At 39.9% G+C, this 20,381-nt stretch overlaps 1 protein-coding gene across 4 annotated transcripts in view; it reads right to left on the bottom strand.

Annotated features, from left to right (window-relative positions):
• LOC135986278 (cadherin-6) overlaps positions 1-17,914 on the bottom strand; it is a 50,329-nt gene extending 32,415 nt beyond the window's left edge. For all 4 annotated transcript variants that reach the window (XM_065630211.1, XM_065630213.1, XM_065630214.1 and 1 more), the window contains exon 1: positions 17,687-17,914. In XM_065630211.1, the coding sequence (XP_065486283.1) occupies positions 17,687-17,914 (228 nt within the window). The remainder of the gene's footprint in view (positions 1-17,686) is intronic.
• Positions 17,915-20,381: the final 2,467 nt, after the last annotated feature.

Below are 20,381 nucleotides of genomic sequence, written 5' to 3'. Positions count from 1 at the left end.
AAGAATGAGATTCCTGTGTTTTGGGGTGTTGGTTTCTTTTGAGTTATTGGAAAATATACTGTATGCTATTTGCATTGTGCTTACTTTCTTGGGTTTTGTTTGTAAGAGGTTGTACAGCAGAACCAGAAACACTTTAAACCTTGGCTCATTCAGCTGTGGGATCCTATTAATATAACAATACACAATAGATTATAATTTTATATAAAGTTCATATCGGCAAGCTACTTCTTTTAAGTAAACCATATCAGTCTTAGTTGCATGGAATCAGGTATATTAGAAGAATAACTCAGTAAAAAGATAATAATAAAAAATTTAAATGATACAGGTATCCAATACTTGCAGTATCAAAATGCAAATGAAATGTTTTATTAAGATAACCACCTCAGAGTATACCAGGGGAAGGGTAAAACAGTAATGCCCTCTAAGGGCCCCATTTAACCTGAGTACTGGTACTTAGTTCTAAACCTGAGGTTTTTACCAAAAAGATTCCATGAGATACAAAAAAATGAAATTAATGCTAAAATTGCACCCACTGCAAATGGTAAAAAAGCTAGAAGTCAGATAGAAGTGCTCAGTAACAGCAGTATAATCTGCAAAAAAAAAAAAAAAAGATTGTCATGATATCTGGAACCACAGGAAGAGTAAAAAACATCCAGGAAAAGAAAATTCACCAAGGTGATGCTATCTTTCTGTTTCTTGAGAGTATCGAAATGTCAGTGATCTTTCTCATTCACTTTTAAAAATAGGAGTGCCAATCTGTTCCCTGTAAATGAATGACACTAAGAGAAGCTAAAAACTGATCTTGTGCTGCTGAACAACTTCAGGAAATGAATGGGCCAAAAAGCACTGAGAGCACTTCAAGATTCAGAAGCAACGAGGCACTCCAAAGGCAAACTAAGAATAAAAGATGGTGACATCTGATTTCAAAACAAACAAAACACAGAAAAGGCCCTATAATAAAAGTAAAGGGTGCTGGACTGAAACAAAAAAAAAAAAAAAAGAAGAAATAGAGTATAAAGGGCCCTGCAATATGAATCTGTCGTTTGACCAGGGACAAGAGGCAAAATGCTCTCAATTTGGACCCTCCAGGCAGACTGGAAGGCTCCTTTCATTCTCTTTTTGTGAGGGCTATATGTGAGGCCACATAGCCTGAGATAGACAGGGACAATAGTTTGGCTGATGTTGTGACCCTTGGTTTATGGAACAGGCTGCTCAAACAGTAGTTGCAAACCTATTGTTCTATTTCAAATGTATGAAGCTAAGAATAAATATCGATATGGTGGTGACTCACACCTTTATTACCCACCCTTCAAAATCAGAAATGGGTTTTATAACCTAAAGTGAACACATGCAGCCGCAGCTAATCAACTTTGCAAAAGTTCAGTTGGAAAGTGTCAATCACTTCAACATTGCCTATGGCCTATCAGCTCTTTTCCCTCTTGGGTTCCCCAACTGCTGCTGCTCTTCACTGTGATTAGACAGGGACAATGGCACAAGAGCTTTTGTCCTGCACTGCACTACCTCAAACCAGAAAGGTCCCTTATTCTTTTGGCCCTTCTCTCTAAGGACAACTCATCAGATCTTAATAAATAGATAGCAAAGCTGCAAACTAGGTAAAGGTGTCTCCATTTTCTCCTGAGCTCTTCTGTGGTAATGCAGTTTTATTTGTCTCTCTTCCTACTATCTCTAAGCATAACTATAGCAGGAATTTATGAAGTTTTCCTTTACAAAGACAAACAGGTCTTTAATTTATAAGGCACACGAGACTGTGGTGTCAAGTCTGATCTCTATACCTACGGGCCCTTGAATTTCATGTTGTTTTAAAAAACTTATTTTTGAACTACTATACAACAGTAAGAAAGATAGCCAAGCTTCCTTTTAGACTCAAAAGAATTCTACCTGTCACTTAAAAAAAAATCTTCAGTTCTAACCTTAATTTTCCCAGTTTTACTTACAGAAGTTGGGTTTCATTATGCCTTTGTCTGTTACCATCACAGTAGTGATGGTAACAAAATAGCGTTGTACAGACTTCTGCAATTACCCTCACAAAAGCAGAGATCTGGTTGTTCTCTTACAGAAGACCAAGGCAGTTAAAAAAAAAATATATATATATAGTGCTTTTTGGTCCATCTATTTTAGCATCTGGCATCTCTTTGTCATACTGACCATCATGTATTTTTGCCAGTGTTTTTAAACTGTGTGGTAGCAACACTACCTGGCAGACATGAGGAACGGCTTTAGTTGAGGCATCAGCATTCGCTTACTAAAAAGCATAAAGGACCCCCAGTCTTATCATACCTTACCTCAGGTGCTAAGAAAACTCTCTACACGAGTATCTAAGCAGAAGATTAGGAGGGATTAAAAGTTATTTTCTTACCTAGTGTATGTACTTCTGTGATCAGGAATGAAAACTCACACCTTTAGATCCTTGAAATCCATAAAGAGACGCATAAGTAATTTTTTTTTAGGAGACAGACTTTCTCATCACTGCAAATTTACCACTGTAAACAGTCAGTCATTGGATTTAAGTGTGAGTCTTAAAGACCGAATGAGAAAATTAGTTTGAGGTGTCACTGATTATTTCCTTGGTATAAAAAAATACAAACAAGGAAAGGAGTGCATTTAAGTGTGTCTCTTCGACAAAAAAACTAGATATGCAGAGAAAAGATAGGCTTGTAGCCACAAATACAGGACTAGCAGGTTTTAATATTGTCTCTGCCACAGTCTTCCTGTCTAATCTTAGATCACTATTTGATGCTTCTGCATTCTCCCTGCAGTAAAATGTGGGTTGTTAACAATGACCATTTCTGTATGTAATGATTATAACATGATTATAACATGATTATATAACATGATTATAACATGATAACATGGTCAGTTCTGGGACCAATACTGTTCAATATATTCATCAATGACTTGGATGAGGGAATTGAGTGTACTATCAGCAAGTTTGCTGATGACACCAAGCTGGGAGGAGTGACTGACACGCCAGAGGGCTGTGCTGCCATCCAGCGAGATCTGGACAGGCTGGAGAGTTGGGCGGGGAAAAATTTAATGAAATATAACAAGGGGAAATGTAGAGTCTTGCATCTGGGCAGGAACAACCCCAGGTTCCAGTACAGGTTGGGGAATGACCTATTAGAGAGCAGTGTAGGGGAAAGGGACCTGGGGGTCCTGGTGGACAGCAGGATGACCATGAGCCAGCACTGTGCCCTTGTGGCCAAGAAGGCCAATGGCATCCTGGGGTGTATTAGAAGGGGGGTGGTTAGTAGGTCCAGAGAGGTTCTCCTTCCCCTCTACTCTGCCCTGGTGAGACCTCATCTGGAATATTGTGTCCAGTTCTGGGCCTCTCAGTTCAAGAAGGACAGGGAACTGCTGGAGAGAGTCCAGCGCAGAGCCACAAAGATGATTAAGGGAGTGGAGCATCTCCCTTATGAGGAAAGGCTGAGGGAGCTGGGTCTCTTTAGCTTGGAGAAGAGGAGAATGAGGGGTGACCTCATCAATGTTTATAAATATATAAAGGGTGGGTGTCACGAGGATGGAGCCAGGCTCTTCTCGGTGACAACCAACAGTAAGACAAGGGGTAATGGGTTCAAGCTGGAACACAAGAGGTTCCACTTAAATGTGAGAAGAAACTTCTTCTCAGTGAGGGTGATGGAACACTGGAACAGGCTGCCCAGGGAGGTTGTGGATTCTCCTTCTCTGGAGACATTCAAAACCCGCCTGGATGCCTTCCTGTGTAACCTCATCTAGGTGTTCCTGCTCTGGCAGGGGGATTGGACTAGATGATCTTTCGAGGTCCCTTCCAATCCCTAACATTCTGTGATTCTGTGATTCTGTGATTTGAGAGCCTTGGGTGTAATTTTTTCTGTGGTAGTCTGTGGAAAGACTGAGGATTGCTTAACTGAAGCAAAGAATAGCAATTCTGTAGCTTTCCCACAGCCTGCTGCATTTAGAGGGTGGGGGGATGGCCTATTCATAATCCAGCTGCAGTTCTAGAAAATCTAATTGCTTTCAGTTGTTTGTTATTATCCACCAGTTGAAGGTTACTGCCACCAGAGAAGAGCTAAGGGATGGGGTAGATGGGAGAGTTTCTACAGCCTGGGACTGGCTCTATTAGCTCAAATAACATTTGGAAGTATCTTCAGATGTAAGACTTTGTGGTAAAGTGAAAAGAAATGTAGTTGTTTTCATGTCTACCGGGTGAGCTGTGGAGTTAAGGAAAATTAAGTGCCTAGCTTGTAATGCCTTTCAATGGGGATACGAGTCCCTAAAGGGATGGATGCCTCCCTGGGAAATCTCTCCTTTAAACCCCCATTTTTCGATATGAATTGTGTACGCAATTCAAGAGCACCTACCTTTGTTATAGCTTTTTTTTTCCAATCGGAGCAAAATAGTTCCAATATCCTGATATCCTTTTATATGTAAAAGACAGGTATGTGCACAGGTAAAGGTACTTACAGCATAGTTAATGTATCTCCAGTGTTTAAGATTTCTAATTAATATATAAAGCATGTTCCATTTTCCTTTTTGCAAGAAAAGATACTCACTGAGCCGAAAGGCCCAGATACTTAGGGACATGCTTTAGTGGCAGTGCTTGGTTGACGGTTGGACTTGATGATCTTGAGGGTCTCTGCCAACCAAAATGATTCTATGATATATCTCATCTTTTAAAAATTACATAGGGGAAAGCGAAAAACATATGAGGTTTTCTGTGTACCCGGCCATTTTATGGCAGAATGCTTCTATGGGTTTGATCTAAATATTTTTCAGTTAATTCGAAAATCTCCAACTGACTATAATGGAACTTCTGTCCTGTACTGCATCATTCAATCAAAAAGTGAACTCACATTGTAGATGATAGTAGGTATTCTTCCAAGAATAGGAGATTTTATTTTTCCAGAAAATAGTACATTCAACAATCATGCACTTCTATAGTTAATAATATGTTTTAGTATATGTGCCTTGTTCTCTAAATTTTGTAATCTGTGTAGTTAGTGATATATGCCCAGCTTTGGTTTCTCAGGGAATTTACCCAGGGATAATTCCTTACTCTCTATCAGTGGTCAGAATTATCCATTTCATCACTGAGAAAATGTTTTCTTTGGACTCATGAGCTTTCAGAACTGCCTCAAATTTATATAGTGGGCAAATACAGCAACTTAATTAAGATATATGAACAAGTACATTTCTAATTCTGTGAAAATGTCTATTCTCCTGTGGGGGTAGGGGAGAATGTATCTTAAAAATGAACTAGGAAAAAACCAAAACAACCCTTTGGCCTAATATCCAGAAATGTTTTTACTGGGTTATAGTTGAATAAAACATCAGGCTTCTTCAGCAAGTAACAGCTTCTGACTACTCCCTGATGGATGCGCTTGAAAGCAAATGCTCATCCTTTGCTTACTGACAAAGGTGACCCTTTGATATTCTGAGCACTTGATGCTGACAATCAAATCCTGAAATACGTGTATGAATTTTATATGCTATATAAAAGTGTGTGTGGCAGGGAGGAAAGTAGGGGGATGGAGAAGGGAGAATGTAGAAAAACACTAAAATAAAGGAGAACTCACATTCATATTTAAATGAAGACTTAGGAAGAAGGAAATTAATTCATATGCACAGGTTTAGTTGAATCTTTATTTGCATGTCTGGATCATCTAGTTCTACAGATCAGAAGCTTGAAATATGAAAAATATCTCCATGCTGTTCTGTTCCCCAGCTTTGTTTCTAAACAAAAGTTTGTGACTTGTAAACATAGTTAAGGATTTGTGTTAGACAGCAGGTACAATCTAAAAGGCTGCACATTTAAATTTCAACAGGAACCTCTTGAGAAAGGCTACTCAAGTAGGAATATATTTATGGAAACCTTAGCCAAGGCTGCCATTGAGTAGATTCTTCTTTCAAATGAGTACTCCTCAAAGTGCATTACTTGGGATGTGAAGGGGTAGCTCACATGGCTTGAATGGTGCAGCAGAAGAATGTAGGCCCTTTGGAAAGACCAGGCCAGGAGGGCAAGGAGGTGGATTAGCAAATGACCAGCTCAGGTAGATGGAGCTTTGTTTTGGAACAGGTGACAAATCAGTCAAGGGATTGTGGATAAGCACATATACCAACATAAGACATCACACTAGGCATCTGCTACAGACTGCTTGCACAAAGAGATGAAGTAGACGAAGTCTTCTTTGGACAGATGCAGGAAACCCTATAATTGCAGGCTATAGTATTCATGGGGACCTTTAATCATGCTGGTGTCTGCTGGAAGGGCAATATATCTGTGTGCAAGCAACTCAGGTTTCTGCAGAATGTTGTAAGACAATTTCTTGGCACAGGTGATTGATGAGTTGACCAGACGATGCATTATGTTGGATCTATTACTCATGAATGAAGAAGAACTGCTCAGGGGTGTGAAAGTGCCATTTCCCACAGGCCCAAAAGATCTTTGAGCCTAGAAGAAAATTCTGGTGGAGTGAAGCATTATCCATAGCAGACAAAAACCATAAATTAGGAGCCTTTTAAGTAAGTTGGACAAACTCAGTTCCACAGGACAACATTGGATGCATCCAAGGATGGTGGTAGAATGTTTTCTTTCTACAAGGTCTGAAAAGCCATAGTCATTGGGGAAGGTTCTTAAATTCTTAAAATAGGGAAAGTCACACCCATTCTAAAAAGGGCAAGAACAAGGATCTGGGAACTAGAGTCTGGCCAGCAAATGCTCATCCTTTGCTTATTGACAAAGGTGACTCTGATATTCTGAGCACTTGATGCCAGCTATGCTTCAGTTCCAGGGAAGGTTATGAAACAAAGCCTTTTGGAAGCTAAATCTGGGCACAAGAAGAAAAAGAAGGTGATGTGGAACAACCAACATGAATTTAGTAATGGAAAATCATACTTAACTAACCTGATTGCCTCCCATGACAGCATGAATGGCACTGTGAACAAGTAGAGAACAGCGGATATTTCATGGATTTAGCAAGGAATTTGACACAGTCTCCCATAGTATCCTGATAGACAAATCAGTGAGATATGGACTGGATAAATGTCCAGTAAGGTGGGTGGAAAATTGGTTGGATAGCCAAGCTCAAAGGGTTGTGATGTGTAGTATGAAGTCTGACTGGTGACTGATTGCTAATGATCTTTCTTGGGCTCGATACTGGAGGTCACTGCTGCTTTAGTAATGACTCAAATGATGGAATGCATTCTCAGAAGTTGCAAATCATAAAAAACGGAGGTTGAGTGGGTGAAATACTCTCAATATTGAAAAGGTAAACCTTCTATCTGGGCGGATGTCAACAGCCTGGAGAAATGGATTGATGGAAACCTCATGAAGTTCATCACAGGCAAATGCAAAGTCCTGTGTCTGTGCTGGGATAATCCCTTGCAGCAGTACTGGCTGCATAAATAACAGTTTTGCAACAAAGGATCTGGGTGTTCTGGTAGACAAGAAGCTGAATATGAATCAGCAGTGTGTCCTTGCCGAAAAGAAAGATAACTGGTTTGTTTCAGCAAAAGCATAGCCTGTTTATTGAGGGCATTGATCATCCTCTTCCATTCAGAGCTTGTGAGAATACAATTGGAGTACTGCATCTAGTTTTGCCCCACTGCTGTATAAGAAAGACATTAACATATTTTAGTGAGTTTACAGAAGGGTCACCAAGAGGGTTGGGGAGGCTGGAGAGTATTATATATGAGGAGAGGAGAGGGGAATGGTTTTATTTAGATTTAAGAAGATAAGGCTTAAAGATGCTCATAGCTACCTAAAGTGAGGGTGTAGAGAAGGCAGAGCTAGAGGAGACAGTGACAGCATGAGAGGCAATAGACACAAGTTGTGATGAGGGAAATTCTGATTAGATATTAGGAGAAAAAGAAGCAAAAGCAGATCTGGTTAAGCACTGAGAGAAGTGTCCAGAGAAGTTGTGGAATCTCCATCCTTGAAAATACAAAAAACTTAACTGGACACAGCCCTGGACAACCTGCTCTAATTGGATCAGCTTTGAGCAGGGGGTTGGAGCGGATGGACTCTAGATATTTCTTCCAACCTTAATTATTCTGTGCTTCTATCTGGCAGGAGTCATTTTCAGTCCTAGGTTTCAGGTAATAGTTCAAGACCCAATATTTCGTATCTAGGAACGAGTGGTCACTTTGACTGGAGAGCCTGGAATTCTTCCGATGAGAATATTTGTGCCTATGCTATCCAAATTATGTCATATCTAGCATTTGACACTGTTTCCCACAGCATTCTCCTTAAGAAACTGGCTGCTCATGGCTTGGATGGGTGTACCCTTCAGTGGGTAAAAATCTGGCTGGATGCTGGGCCTGAAGAGTTGTGGTGAACGGAGTTACATCCAGCGGGTGGCTGGTCCCAAGTGGTGTTCTCCAGGGCCTAGTTTTTGGGCCAGTTCCATTTAACGTCTTTATGAATGATCTGGATGAGGCGATTGAGTACACCCTCAGTAAGTTTTTAGATGACACCAAGTTGGGTGGGAGTGTTTCTCTGCCTGAGGGTAGGAAGGCTCTAAAGAGGGATCTGGACCGGCTGGATTCTTGGGCTGAGGCCAGTTGTATGAGGTTTAACAAGGCCAAATGCCAGGTCCTGTACTCGTGTCACAACAACCCAGTGCAGTGCTACAGGCTTAGGGAAGAGTGGCTGAAAAGCTGCCTGGCGGAAAAGGATTTGGGGATGTTGATCGACAGGCGGCTGAACATGAACCAGCAGTGTGCCCAGGTGGCCAAAAAGGCCAACAGCATCCTGGTCTGGGTCAGAAATAGTGTGGCCAGCAGGACTAGGGAAGTGATCATTCCCCTGTACTCGGTGCTGGTGAGGCTGCACCTTGTATCCTGTGTTCAGTTTTGGGCCCCTCACTACAGGAAAGACATTGAGGTGCCTGAGAGAGTTTAGAGGATGGTGACAAGGCTGGCGAGGGGTCTGAAGCACAAGTCTGATGAGGAGCAGCTGAGGGAACTGGAGCTGTTTAACCTGGAGAAAGGGAGGCTGAGGGAAGACCTTATCGCTCTCTACAACTGCCTGAAAGGAGGTTGTAAAGAAGTGGATGTCAGTCTCCTAAGTAACAAGTGACAGAACAAGAAGAAATGGTCTCCAGTTGCACCAGGGGAGGTTTAGACTGGATATTAGGAAAAGCTTCTTCATGGAAATGGTGGTCTGCCCAGGGAAGTGTTTGAGCCATCACGCTGGAGTTATGTAAAAGGCATGTAGATGTGGTGCTTAGGGACCTGGTTTAGTGGTGGACTTGTCAGTGTTGGGTTAATGGTTGGACTTGATGATCTTAAAGGTCTTTTCCAGCCTAAACAATTCTATGATTTTATGACTGATGAAATAAAATCATTCTTTCTGAAGCACATGTAATTGGTATACTCCACTCAGTCTAAGTAATCTAAAAGGAATTTTTCATAAAGTATTTTCTGTAGGTAAATTAATAGGCATTTGCATAAGGTGGGTTTATCAGGGTGCATGATATAGATTCTGACGGGCTTTGTTACTTGGAAGTAGCAGGAGGGTCAAGCTCACAGCAGTTTACAATTACCATGAATATACATACAAGAGTTTTCATGCAGAGAGCATTAATTCTTGGCCCACAACCCCCTTGGCAGTTGTTTTTCCCGATGTTTTCTGGGCATTCTGTGAAGAATTTTAGCAGCTGTAAGCAGCATTAACTCTGTTTTAAACAACAGACCTGAAATGTGTAAAACCACAGAAAGAAAATGGAGTGAAAAGAAACTATGAATGCTCTGACACCTCTGTTTGCATGCCCTTTAAATCCTCTGCCAGTGCCCTGATCAGCGTGATTGCAAGAGCTGCCAGGTAGGAGGAAGCATGTCATAGAGCCACAGGTGCAGTTATACTGTTTGGTTCTGTCTTTTAGGGAGAACTGAACCTTCCATTAATGACAACATGATGTTAAACACAGAAGTTATACAATTGACTTGATTTAACTTCATATTGCCTTCCAACACAAAGATATGGTATTGGCAAAGCTAACAGACATGGTAAAGATGACTGAATGACCATTAAGAGAGCCTGTGTGGGACAGTAAATCCTTCTTTGTTCCAATAGACATTCAATTGTGAAATATTGCTTGACGTTTCACAAAGAGACAAAGTAAGAAATAGTGCCAGATAGACTATATCCCTGTACAGAGAGGCCATTACAGCTGAGCTCTTCTTGGAGCCCTGCTCTGTATGACATAGCATATGCAAGTTGGGGATAGAAGAGCTGCAGTCTTCTTTGGATGATATGACTCCAAAATAAACAACTGTGGAAAGAATGGGAATGATATATCCAGCAAAAACATAATGTTGATCTGTTTTCCCCCTTCTTCTTTAATGTACATTTTTAACTTGCAGCTCACTCAGTGTTTGATTTGTTTACAACCCTTGTTGTTCAGAGATTTTTTTTGGAAATTAGCAGAGAGAAAGGATTGATATTTTTCTTTTCTCCTTTACTTCCAGAAGGTGATTCTTCCCTTTCCTTTGTCTGCCACCTCAGACTTTCATGATAACTACAAGCTTCACTGAACCCTGAAGTACTTGCAAGTGAATGCTGAGGTTTTTTTTTCACTCCATTAATGGTGAAAGCAAGCCACAGTCCGCATTAGCGCATACGGATCAAGAGTAGCTATTAACATCACAACACATTTTCAGTTTGTGTTTTGAAATGTTACACTGACTGGCCACAGCTCTCAATGTGCTGCTGCCCCACTGTGAACCTATGTTCACCAGTGAGGGAAACGGCAGAAGAAAAAAAGGTAGTCACAGACAATACGAATTTCATTTAATAAAGAGATTTCTCAAAGATTTATGGCTTAATATTTTTGGTGAGCCAACTGTAAACAACAAATGGTGGAATAACAATGGTTCTTTGTCTTGAGTCTGAAAAAGGGATTTTTTTTTTTGCTATTGCTAGCCTGCAAGTTCTATATTCATGTCATTGCAACTTTATAGTGAAGCCTTTACTGTGCTGTACAAACAAATAGGAAAACGGTAATCACAGTTCCAAAGGCCAGTGGTCCAACTAACGCAAAATAAAGCATGAACTTCACTGGCAGTCTGTCCTTGGGGAGGAAGATTAACGTGCTTAGCTGTCTTTCTACAGCCAGAAGTCTAAGGGCACACAATTTAAGAAGACATGTAGATTGCTGACAAGTGTAGGATAGGACAATCTATGAAAAAATATGGCCCAAAATGTAAGCCCTGGTCTGAGTGGGTCATTAGCATATGGAAAACAGAATTGTTTAGTTAGGGGCACAAAAAAAAGAAAAACAAGAATTAACAGAAATATTGGCTTGAGCGTACCAGTGTTTGCTTGCTTCTCTAGGTAGAATGAGAAGAGGGGAGGAGGTTACGTACCATTACACTGTAAGTACCAACACGTACCATGATGTAGGAAATGTGCGGTGTTTGAAACAGATGGTTGTAAGGCTTTTATATTGTGCAATATATTTGGGTACAAGGATGATGCCAAGTAGATTCACAATTATGATGATCGTAAGCACTAACCATGCTATATTTCCTGCCTTTTCATTTTCTGAATAACATTCTTGCCCATCCCACCCATTTCTCATTATCTCCTTTCTCAGCCCCCATATGACAGTTTTAAATCTGCAAGCTGTTTCTGGATTGTCGTCCTGGGCCTCTAACCTCTCAACTGTCCCTCATTTCAGAGCTATCTCTATTCCACAGAGGCCGACAGTACAGACTTCTATCAGCACCAGTAAATCTTTCAAAGAGGAATATGAGACAAGTGTGTGTATGTGTGTGCAATTCAATATAGGAATGAAGGACAGTTGGGAAAGTCAAGTGGTGGAATGTAAAATATGAATGATGGATGAGGAATAAAGGAAGTGCAGATGCACCATAGCATTTGTTCTACCTTTTAAGAGAATGACAAGCATTCAGCCTGTTGAAGTGGGAGGCAGGTGACTTAAGCATTTAAACAGGAAGGGGGAAGGGGGCTAAGAACTCTGATTTTTATTTCTTTTTAAATTGTGGTTTAGAAATTTCTGACTTTTAGGTGTGCTTAAGGTCATTTAACCTGCCTGTACATCAGTTTTCTCACCTGTTAAAGGCTTGTCTTAATGCTTCTTTTACCACAGAGTTAAACATATCATTGCAAGTAACTAATATTGGTATGCGTAAAGGACCTTATGACTTTCTTGTCAGGAGTAAGGCCCACCAAAGCCCTGTGCTCTGCTAAGAGAGAAGTTCCTCTGCAGAGAGTGGTGCAGACAGCTGTCAGTGCTCCCCAAGGACCACAGCACCCTCACACCAATGGTATGCTGGAGGCAGCCTAAATCTGCAAAGGTGCAAAACTTTAGTCCTCCTCCTTCTGCAAAGTAAAGAGTGTGGAGGTCCTCTGAGAGGTACAGCATCAAGTCAAATTTCATGTGCACATTTAGCTGTCAAAAAATACTGTTGAGGACTTGCCAGGGGCAGGGGTCCAGCCTTGTGTACGCTGTGGGCAGTGCTGCAACCCACAGAGTACTTCAGATTGATTGATGCAACCTAGGGATGACTGACAGCTGTCTTCAGTTTTGCTGTGAGCCACTTCAAGCCCAGGAATTGTTCAGGACTGAGAGGACATTCAGAGACTTAAAACCTGGCTCTTTGGCTGCCAGTTCTCCTGGAAACAGGGTGCAGAATGTAGACCTGGAGAAAATATATTCTGAGTGTCAGAAGACATTGAAAACTGTTTTGAGTAGACTCCCTGAATAAACAGAAGTCACAAGTGGAACTTTTAATTTTAGGCCTCATAAAGATAACAAACAGTCACTGTTTGGAACAGGAAACTGAAGGCATCTGGTGTGTGTCACTGTGCAAGTTACAAGGTAAAGGAAACAAATACTGAGCAAGAGCAAATAGAAGTGAAGATGGGAGGAATCATTTCAGATTGACCTTTCAAATCTTGCATCTTGGGGGGTCAAAAGTTTTGATGATAAGTACAGAATGCTAGTGTACTAAAGATCTGAGAGAATGTTAAAGTTTCTCTTGCTAGTCATCACATCATCCAATTAAGATATGATACCTTTTAACCATTGGAGTAATGTGACCCATTACTGCCTCAAATGCTGAAAATACATGGACTGTATTATATGACAATGATTTTCCTTGTTTAAATAGCCCTTTGTGCCTGCTCACAGCCAGATATTTTTGTCTCAGTATGTGACTTAGTCCCACTACTTGCAATCAGTAGGAGAGATTCTACCTTTTGTTTGATTTGCTTCTGGTGAAATACACTGCAAGGGAGAGTTCTGCTTGCCTTCAGAATAGTTGTAGCCAGAAGTAAAATCAGGCAAAAGGAAGAAAAACAGTACTAAACCTACATTATATCATTCGGTTCACCCCCTCCTCCTCCAAAGCAGGACCAATGGTACCTTAAACTGTTCCTGACAGAGGGGAACTTAACTTTTGCAGTGGTTCTTTCAACACCAAAGGATTCTGCTTTTGCCTAGAATAATGCAGTATCCTTTCTGCTTTGCCTAGCCACATAGCAGCAGGACTTTGACTTTATCTTCCTTGAAAAATGGAGTTGTCAGCAGGGGATGATTGTTTATGATAGGTTGTACAGGTAGTAACATCAGATAGTTTCCAGGCGAGCATATTGCTTGAACTATATGAACATCAATAGGACACAGCAAAAATGAAAATTATGTCTAGAAGTTTCCTTTTAGTGCCAGACAGGCAGAAGTGTGACAAAACTATCCCACAGTTGTGCCTGTTGTTATCTCCACTCCAGGCTGCCAGAAGCTGTTTCTGGGTTAATGAGTAAGATTTAAGACTAGTTCAGATCTTCCCTTAGTCTAAAAGAAAGAGGCATCCTGTTCCTTTATGTAACAATGATTTGTAGGTTTGTGCTCTGACAAGACCACTCAGTGATGGATGCAAATACATGGATTTTATGTAGCCAATGGGACAGCCATACAAAGACATCAAGTGCATACAAATGGTAACTATACCTTTGAGTATAATCTTGGAGCAGGGCAGATTTTTTTTTCCACTCTTTTGTGCGGGAATATCTGAAGACTTCTAGGGAATATAGCATATATTTCTATATACATCTGCACTACTACTTGATCGTTTACCTGTGATTTATAGATGCATTCACCCCAGCCCTTTAAAATTGTACAAAGCAGCCATAGGTACAACTAGATCTCTTTTAAAACCTAACTCAAATGTTGCAGATTTTGGCTGGCTAGTAGTGCTGGGCACTTCTCTACTTTGATGCTCATGTAATCCTTTTATTTTATTTTGGGATTGAGTCCCTACCAAGTGCCATGATTTCTGAACCAGAAGAAAAGATATCTTCAGGTTAAAATGTCACTGTGCCCGTCAATCACACTTCAATGAATAGCTGTAGTTCTCAAGTTATTCAGCAGTGCAATGAATAATTCCAGTCTAAAACTTTTCTGCAAGTTCCTTGTATTATTATGTCTGAGGCTAACCAAGACTGGAGATGTGAATTTCTACTTTTTTTAAAGGGCTTTATTTCATGAATATATAGGAATGAAATTCAGGAATACAAGAACTGGATAATAAAATGGTGGATCTGGTGTCAGAACCACAGCATGTGATCAACTTGTATTGATAACACCAGGAGCTTCTAGTTGGCAGCCGCATATCTTTGTCCAGTGTGACACAACAGCATATTTGGGCTGACAGTAAAGCCTGTAGCATACAAAACTGGGGAGCGCTTTTTAAAAGCTGATAGTACCCACAGGTACCAAAAAAGGGCTACTTTGTTTTGTGTATGCTTTGGCATGGAAAGCATTTGTGTTCATTGGATATAGCGTATGCAGGGTATGAAGCACAGTAGTGCTTGGTCCAACACAGATGATGCTTCAGCATTGTCTTCAGTACTGCCTTGAACTCTGTCTTCAGAGACATTACCTTTCTCTTTTATTACCTGAAACCTGAATGCATTCCCCTTCACTTTTTCCCACCTTCTCTCTAAAACTGTCATGATATAAATGTGAGGGGTTTTGTAGTATAGACAGTTACAGGACTTTAAAACTGTAATTTGAGCTGTTTCTAGAAATGATGCTGTTTGTTGAAATCATTCTCAACAAACTTCTTATATCTCAAATTTTGATATATATGTTTGAATTAAACAGATATTAACAAATGAAAAGATGAAGTAAAACCAGTCTGAGTAAAATATTTTTTCTTTTAGCTCACATAGTATCAATTTTTAATAATTATTATGTTAATGCCCACTAGCTTTAACCACTAAACACAAAAAACCCAGAAGATCCAGGTCTGACTGCTTATACAGTAAAACATAAGCACAATTCTTCTTTACATATGTACATCACTATTATTTTAAGATTTTCCTGTTCACATTTCTTTATGGTATAAGAGAATAAAAAGACCATAACCAAATATTCTTACCATTTTCAGCTTATGTTTAAGGTTAACATTTAGTCCTCTCAGAAAAAATCTGCTTCATAAACATGTTCATTATCGTCATTTGCCCACACCAATCAAGTTTAATTGCTCAGTTAAATTGCCTGGTTACCTTCATTTGGAGACATTTGGCTGTTTCTATCATTTATACTCACACCAACACTACAACTTTCACTAATAATAAATGGCTGCTCTTCCATGCCTCTTGGCTAATTGTTCAATTACAAGGGTGCGAGCAGTTCTGGCATTTGAAAGACATGTGAAAGGCCACTTGTGAACAGCCCAGGGACACAGAATCAATGACATTTATACATTATGTGTCATTTCTACGCTTTGTAATCGTGAGTGTATTAAAGTACCAACAGGCAGAACAACAACTTTTAAAAATAACAACTACATTTTTTTCTCTCCCAATGACTCCAGTTCAAGCTTTCTTCATTTTCTGGTCCAACTAGACCATTTTCTAACTATCAGCAAACTTGTCCTGCAGGAATATTTACTCCCTCATCAGTCCCTCTGAAGCCAACAGTTTCTACTAAAATTCTGCAGTGGAGAGAATGGAGGACTTGGAGCTGAGCAGGTTTAGTGTCAAAATTCACAGTGAAAATGGCAGGCTGTAGGACTTGCCTTGGCAGTGCATGATTTATCTTTGGAGAAAGATGCCCTGTTACCCCAGCCCCCCTGAGCAGACTGTGAAAGAGGAGTGTGTGTGGAGGACTGCTGTCCTTTGTTTTCTTGGTATTTTTGTTTGTTTTGTTGTTTTGTTTTTGTTTTGTTTTTGTTGTTGTTGTGTGGGTTTTTTGACTCTATATTTCTTAACTTTTTTTTTTTTTCTTTCCCCTTCACCATCTCATCTTCTGTTTTTATTTGTGCTCTCCTTAGGTAAACCTTTTCTCCTGACTCCTATCCTCTATCCTCATTTGATGTCCCTTTCCTCTATCTTGATTTCTCTTTGTAAAGTTTCCTCTCCATCCATGTCTGTCTTTCTAGTTCTTCCCTCTTATTTTGGCTTTTTTTCTTACCCTCTTGTCTTACCTCTCTACTCCTCCTCTCTGAGGACTCTCTGCCTTTGGCTTTTTCCTGTAGATTGGTCTCAATGTTACTCTTTATGAATGCTGATTATCCTGGTTGGAGCTCTATGAGTATTACACCAGCTGACTAGCTCTTCATTCGAACTGTGCCTTGCAGCCAGTTAGCAGGAAAGGAGTGTCACATCTAACTTTGACTGACAGCTGATTGGCAGGCAAGAAAAGCAGCCACCATCTCCCATGGGAACGCTCAGAAGCTTGCAGAGGGAGATATAATGTCAAACCACTGTGATCTGCAGCCTGTGCGAAGAAGCTTGAGAGATCAAACTAGATCAGAGACAATTTCATTTTAGTTTGGAAAACTAAGCCGTGTTTTTTCTACTTTGAATGTGTCATCATCAATAGCATAATTTCTGTATTCTGCAAGAGAGACTCCTATGGCACCCTGGGCAGTGTAGATTCTCTAGACTTACCACAAGTGCATTAGCTCTACAATTCACATAAAGGTATGCTGCTTGGGGAGGTGGATATTCTCAGAGTGAAGCTATGATTTTTTTTTAATTATGATTATTATTGTTTTTTAACTGTCAGCATATTTTGAGCTTAGAAATTTCCAGCTGCCTGTTGCTTCTAGTGTGTACAAGCAAAGTGTGCTTCAACTCTTTGTAATAGCATGGCTTGTGATACTACGGTCAAGTCACAGAGTTCTCGGTGACACCACAAAAGCTCATCAGAAAATGGCTGCAGCATTGTTATGTGCAGTGGAAAAAAAAAGGAAATGGTTGCCTTTTGCTACATAGAGAGAATCCTCAACAAAATGTGTGTACTGTGAATCCTAAGTATCTTGGACCAAAACTTCTTCTAGTTTATATAGTTTGACTCTAGGAAAATTGATGAGCATGAGGGGGAAAAAAAGATTACATTTTAAAGCTAAAAATCTGGCCCAGACCACCCTATAATGAAGCTGCATTATTTCCAAACAAAAATGAAAAGGAAAATATTTACCATAATTGTGCATGATTGGTCATGGGACTTGCTGGTTAAATGAGGAACTTCCTGCTGTTGGTTACAATTTGAAGCTGAAGCGTACTAACCTTTCCGCTGAACTACTCCTCAGCAGAATCTGGGCAGACAGAAAGGTGAACTAAAAGTTGTAGCCAGCATTGTTTTTACCTACTTGTTATTGCTGGCTTTCTAGTGCTTCTAAAATCAAAACATAGGTGTGTATGAAAGAGTCTTACCTTGCCAACATATTGGTAGTCAGTTCCTGTGTATTCCTCCAGTAAAAAGAACTGATTCCACATCCAGCTCCTTTTGGAACGATGAAGGTCTTGCCTGCTGTTTCCGGACAATACCAAAACCTTTTCCTTTTCTGGAAAGCCGCTAGTCCTTTTGGATAATGGAGTTAAGAAACTTTGGTGGGGCTGACCAGCCCAAAACAGCAGCCAGAAGCAGTGGTAAGTTCTCATCACGGCAACACAAGAAGGTCTAAATAATGACTTTTATTTTCTTGTCCTCAAACTAACCTACTTTACTGCACTGAATCCAATCTCATGCCGTCTTCCTTTAAATAGTCTTCACAGTCTGAAAGGATCTCTGAAAAGAAAAATACCAACTTTTTAAGCATTTTCAAAGAATTTAACATTCATCACTACAGCAAATAAGTCCAAAAAGTAGAAGAGTAATAGTGAAGGAAAGCTGGGCTGTTTCTGGTTCAAAATGTTGCAAGTGGTCCTTCAAATAATCTATGTGAATCCATACTGAGTAGGAGGAAGGAGTCGTGATGTTTGGATGTTTAGGTTTGTGTGAGTTGCTTATGTTGTTGTTATTTATTTATTTATTCGCTTATTCATTTGGTCATTCATTCATTCATTCATTTATTTATTTCCTCCCCACCCCTTTAACTTCAGTTACTTCCATTAATTGACTAAGGCAAACCAGGCTTTTCTCTTTTTACTGCCTGGACTTTGGGGTGTAACTGATCAGTTTCTGACTGGGGACCTTGATGAGGTTACCTTATTACACCAAAGAAGGTCTAGCAAGAGTGCACTCTGTCTTCCCGGGAGGCATTCTGTTGCTATAGTTATGGGCTGAAGAGCCTGAACTTAGATAATTCCATGATTTTCCCTCACATTTAAGGAGTTTTGCCTTTGATTTCATTTAGGAAGGGTCAGGTAAACAAGTTAGTGAAATAAATGTGCATATTTGTCAATATCTCCCACATACTAGACCTGTTAGATACTGTGTAGGTAGTTAAGTGGACAATTTGATTTCCTCAGCTACCTACTGCCAGAGTTCTATACTGAGTTTTGGTTCTTTAAATACATAATTTTATACATAAATGCTTTCATTAATAACTTCTAAAAAAAACCCCAGTTAGTTTATCTCTATCTGTGAGCTTGTACTAGCTACTCCTTACTATTATTAATACTGTGCACCTACAAAATAATTATGAAAATGGTGTCTATGTCTGAAGACTGCATGATTTTCATAATGAAAAAAAGCTATACATACAGTACCATAGTGTAGTGTGGATAATTCTTCTGTTTTTAAAAAAGGTGAAAGCTTCTATTTGGGAAGAAGAAATGATACTGTGTGTCTCAGGTAACCAGTCCTGCAAAATGCCTAATGAACTGCTTTGGAACATTTTATAATCTGAAGAAATCAGAATGAGTTGACAGAAACATTCCACAATATATATTTTTTCATAAACAATTTGATAGATCTTTAGTCCAAACAGATTCATACTCTTAGAGAAGAATAATTTGATTAATTTTAATTTGGTTTTGCACAGATGCTCTTTGGAAAAGTTATCTTTTTCAATATCCTGATCAAAAAGTCATAGGTCATTCTGAACCATTTCAAAATTCAACACAGCAGCTCTCAATATTTGTAAATAAGGATCATGGAATGACAGACAGACTATACCAAATTGAAAAGAGTTTTTTCTTTCTTTTATTTTGTAAGCATTTTGCACAACAGTACTAGGATCATACTCTATATAAAAGGCTATTTTTTTCCTTATATTATGTGTGTTTGTTTTTTTTAAAGGTGTAAATCAGGCAGAATGTAGCCTTTGAGCTACATTGATGGAGTTAAAACATTTACAATGCCTAAGGTTAGCCACTCTTCTGGTTGTCATTGCTCTTAGTAATAAATTGTATAAAATAACCTCAAGTCTCTTACAGTTCCTCTTAGTAAATCTTTTTCTATAAAGAAATACCACTTAGCTTTGAGATGGATAGTAGATAATGGAACAGGACTGTTCAAACAGTATTGTTTTAAAGCTTCACAAGGTAAAATATCATTAAAAAGTAAGTTCTGGGTGAAAAGGAGTCAGTTTTTTAGCATTTAGAGGAAGAATGGAAAAGGTACAATTAATTCTGAAGCACTGTATTTTCCCCTGGAGAAGTGGGAAGGTTACCAGTTAGCTCTCATGAATGTCAGTGAACTTTCTGTAGGCAAAACCAACTCTGTCATGGAAGCCATGTCCACATACAGATTTGAGTGTTGTGATTTAGGATGTGTTCTGCAATTCCTTCAGCGTGATTCGTGGAGCACCAGCAAATAAATGTGCAGGTCGCTAGAGGAGTACACGTGCAGACTCAGGCACCAGGCTAGGGAGAGCTGAGGTGGCTTTAACTCTCTCCCAGTTTTTATAGTCTCTTTTCTCCTCCTCCTGTTCCCTTCTGACCTGCACAGAGTCTTGTCCTTTATGGGTCTGCCAGCATCCACTCCTCTAACACCCGTCTTTGAGTGGAGTCTGTTCCAGCGGGCATCTTCCCTGATGTGATATGAAAGAGGAGATTGTGTCTCACACAATATTTCTGACTTCCTTTTTCTTGCCAGGTTGCTTTACGGGGAGGCTGGGGCCTGCCCAGGTCAGTTAATTAGTGCCCTGGGCAGTGGCCGCGCTGGCAATCTGTACCAGCACAC

The sequence above is a fragment of the Caloenas nicobarica genome, chromosome 2 (genome assembly GCF_036013445.1).
Source record: "Caloenas nicobarica isolate bCalNic1 chromosome 2, bCalNic1.hap1, whole genome shotgun sequence".
NCBI classification, from domain to species: Eukaryota; Metazoa; Chordata; class Aves; order Columbiformes; family Columbidae; genus Caloenas; species Caloenas nicobarica.
This window is presented reverse-complemented; position numbering and strand designations above follow the sequence as displayed.